Genomic DNA, 2,500 nt, shown 5'->3' on the forward strand with positions numbered 1-2,500 from the left:
GCTCTCTGGCCAGTCACCGGTGGTAGATGTGAATCTGGAGCACGGAGCCGCACTTAAAAGCAGGGTCAGATTAATGACCGCGACGGGCAGCTAAACACACTCGCTCCATTGCTCAGCAAGATAGCGCAGGAGGAGAGAGAGAGAATACAGGAAGAGATGAGGAGAGAGAGAGAAGAAGTGGGAAGAAAAGAGAAGGATAATAGAAGTTAGAGAAATAACAGAGAGGATGGAGCTAATGAGGCACATAGATGATAGAAACGAGCAGTGATATCAAATGAAAACCGGAGGAAAAAGTCATCCAAAAATAAATGATATCATAAAAACAGGAGACAGAGGTCTAACAGTTGACTCCTGAAGACAGCAAGTCCAGGAACAGAGAGGGTCAATGACTAAGCCCAGATGGATGAGCCAGGAAGTGGGCAGGCCAGCATTCCCTGTCCACCCACTGGGCAGAACTACACAAGGGTTAGGGTAGAGACACACCCTGCATTCATCAACCACCCCCTCCTCTCTCTCTCTCTCTCTCTCTCTCTATTGGCAAAGCAGGCCCATTAGAGTGATACACAGCCTGCTCAGAAGGGGAGGCGAGTGGGGTGGCATTTCATCTCAGTGGGAAGTGTTATTAACACTTAAGCGCACTCAGTCCCCAAAAAGCTTTAATATCCAATGACTCGAAATGAATGGAAAATATATGCAACTTTCCCCCTACACACTATCGGTATTCACACACCGCTCTCTGCCTTCTCCACATAACTACCACACCGTGACCGTGTGGAACAGTGTTGCTTTATACTTGCTCGATGTCCGACTCAAAAAAAAAAGACATCACATTGTAAAATCAATGCAGTTTTCGAGAGAAACCAACAAAAATACAAAACAAAACATTTCTGGCAGCTGGGATTTAGAGGCTATCCTCAGGCATTAGTGAGCCTTAGCCCGTGAGGGATTCTTTGTGAGCGCGCCGCGGGAATAGGGGCTAAGCGCTTGGCGATTGTAGATTATCAGACTTCAAACGTGATATCGGTCTTTTTGACAGCAGGCAACAAATGGACAGGGGAGAGGGAGGAGGTGGAGGGGGGGGGGGGACCTGTCCAGGGAGGCTGCGGCGCCCTGATGCTTGAGATTAGAGGCTGCTGGCGAAGGGGCCTCCAGAGAGAACGGGCACATCAAAGGACAGCCTGCAGAAAGCCCAGAGGGGGGGTGGGGGGATGGGGGGAAGGGGGCGCCACAGGTTATCATGACAGTATAGGAATCATCACCACTCGAAAAAATGAACAATGTAACCTTTGAACGTGTAGGATATTACAGCCATCCATATATGGTGGTGGGGGAGGGAGACGCACATCCACCTTAAAGAACATGTATTACTGTAAGGTGACCAATATAGGAATCATCACCACTCGAAAAAAATAAACAATGTAACCTTTGAACTTGTAGGATATTACAGCCATCCATATATGGTGGTGGGGGAGGGAGATGCACATCCACCTTAAAGAACATGCACTAAGGTGGATTAACTTGTATTAACGCTTGTCAAACTGCATGTAGGATGGATTCTGAGATTAGCTCACCTGTCATTATAGGTTCAACTGTATGCTTGCTATAACCAAAACAATGTTTGCTTCTTCTTGTAATACAAAATATGTTAGGCAGTGCACGGAAAGAAGGTGCTTTGAGGGTGTATCTTGAAACAGTATCTTGAAAACTCTTGCAATCCGATGGCTCACACCTGGTTATTAAGACTAGCATTACGAAGGAGAGGATGAGGTGATAATGATAACATTCTCATTTTAGGGTGTAATTATCTGTTGAAGCCTGTCTTTAACCACAACGCAAGAGAGTGTGCTGCATTAAAGTGCAGATGGAGAGACTCAAGGTGAAGGGGGAGCTCAGAACTGAATGGAGTGATTGAGTGATTGGGTCCGTCTGGTGTATGTGAGACAGCTTGTAAATTTAACTGTAAAAGTGTACATGTATACAAACAAACATACTTTAAATGTATGCACCCGCACACACACACACACACACACACACACACACACACACACACACACACACACACACACACACACACACACACACACACACACACACAAACACACACACACACACACACACACACACACACACACCTTCTTCTCGTCCCCCTCCTGCAGCAGCTGCATGTGGCTGCGTCTCTGGCTGTCCCCGCGGCGCAGGGTGGCACTGCGATGCTCCATCAAGTCCGGAGGGGGCGACACGCTGCGCCCCTGAGGGTCCACCCACGTGTACACGTGATTGGTCACGTAGCCGCCAGGGATCCGCCCCACCGAGCGTACCGACATGCACAGCTTTTTACTTCCCTTTAGAACCTGCGACAGCAAAGACAGACAGACAGACAGACAGACAGAAAGAGAGATCGACAGAGAGAGAGACAGACAGACAGGAAGTTGGGTGAGGGGGGAAAGAGAATAACTCATCAATATTTCTCTCAGAAGATCCCTGAATAAACAATCTATAC

General features: G+C 47.8%; 1 protein-coding gene across 1 annotated transcript in view; it reads right to left on the bottom strand.

The window, feature by feature from the left end:
- whrna (whirlin a) overlaps positions 1 to 2,500 on the bottom strand; it is a 90,307-nt gene that overhangs the window by 44,279 nt on the left and 43,528 nt on the right. Inside the window, exon 3 of the mRNA XM_062554902.1 lies at positions 2,133 to 2,351. Within this exon, the coding sequence (XP_062410886.1) occupies positions 2,133 to 2,351 (219 nt within the window). The remainder of the gene's footprint in view (positions 1 to 2,132; positions 2,352 to 2,500) is intronic.

Source organism: Sardina pilchardus, chromosome 14, assembly GCF_963854185.1.
Source record: "Sardina pilchardus chromosome 14, fSarPil1.1, whole genome shotgun sequence".
Classification (NCBI taxonomy): Eukaryota; Metazoa; Chordata; class Actinopteri; order Clupeiformes; family Clupeidae; genus Sardina; species Sardina pilchardus.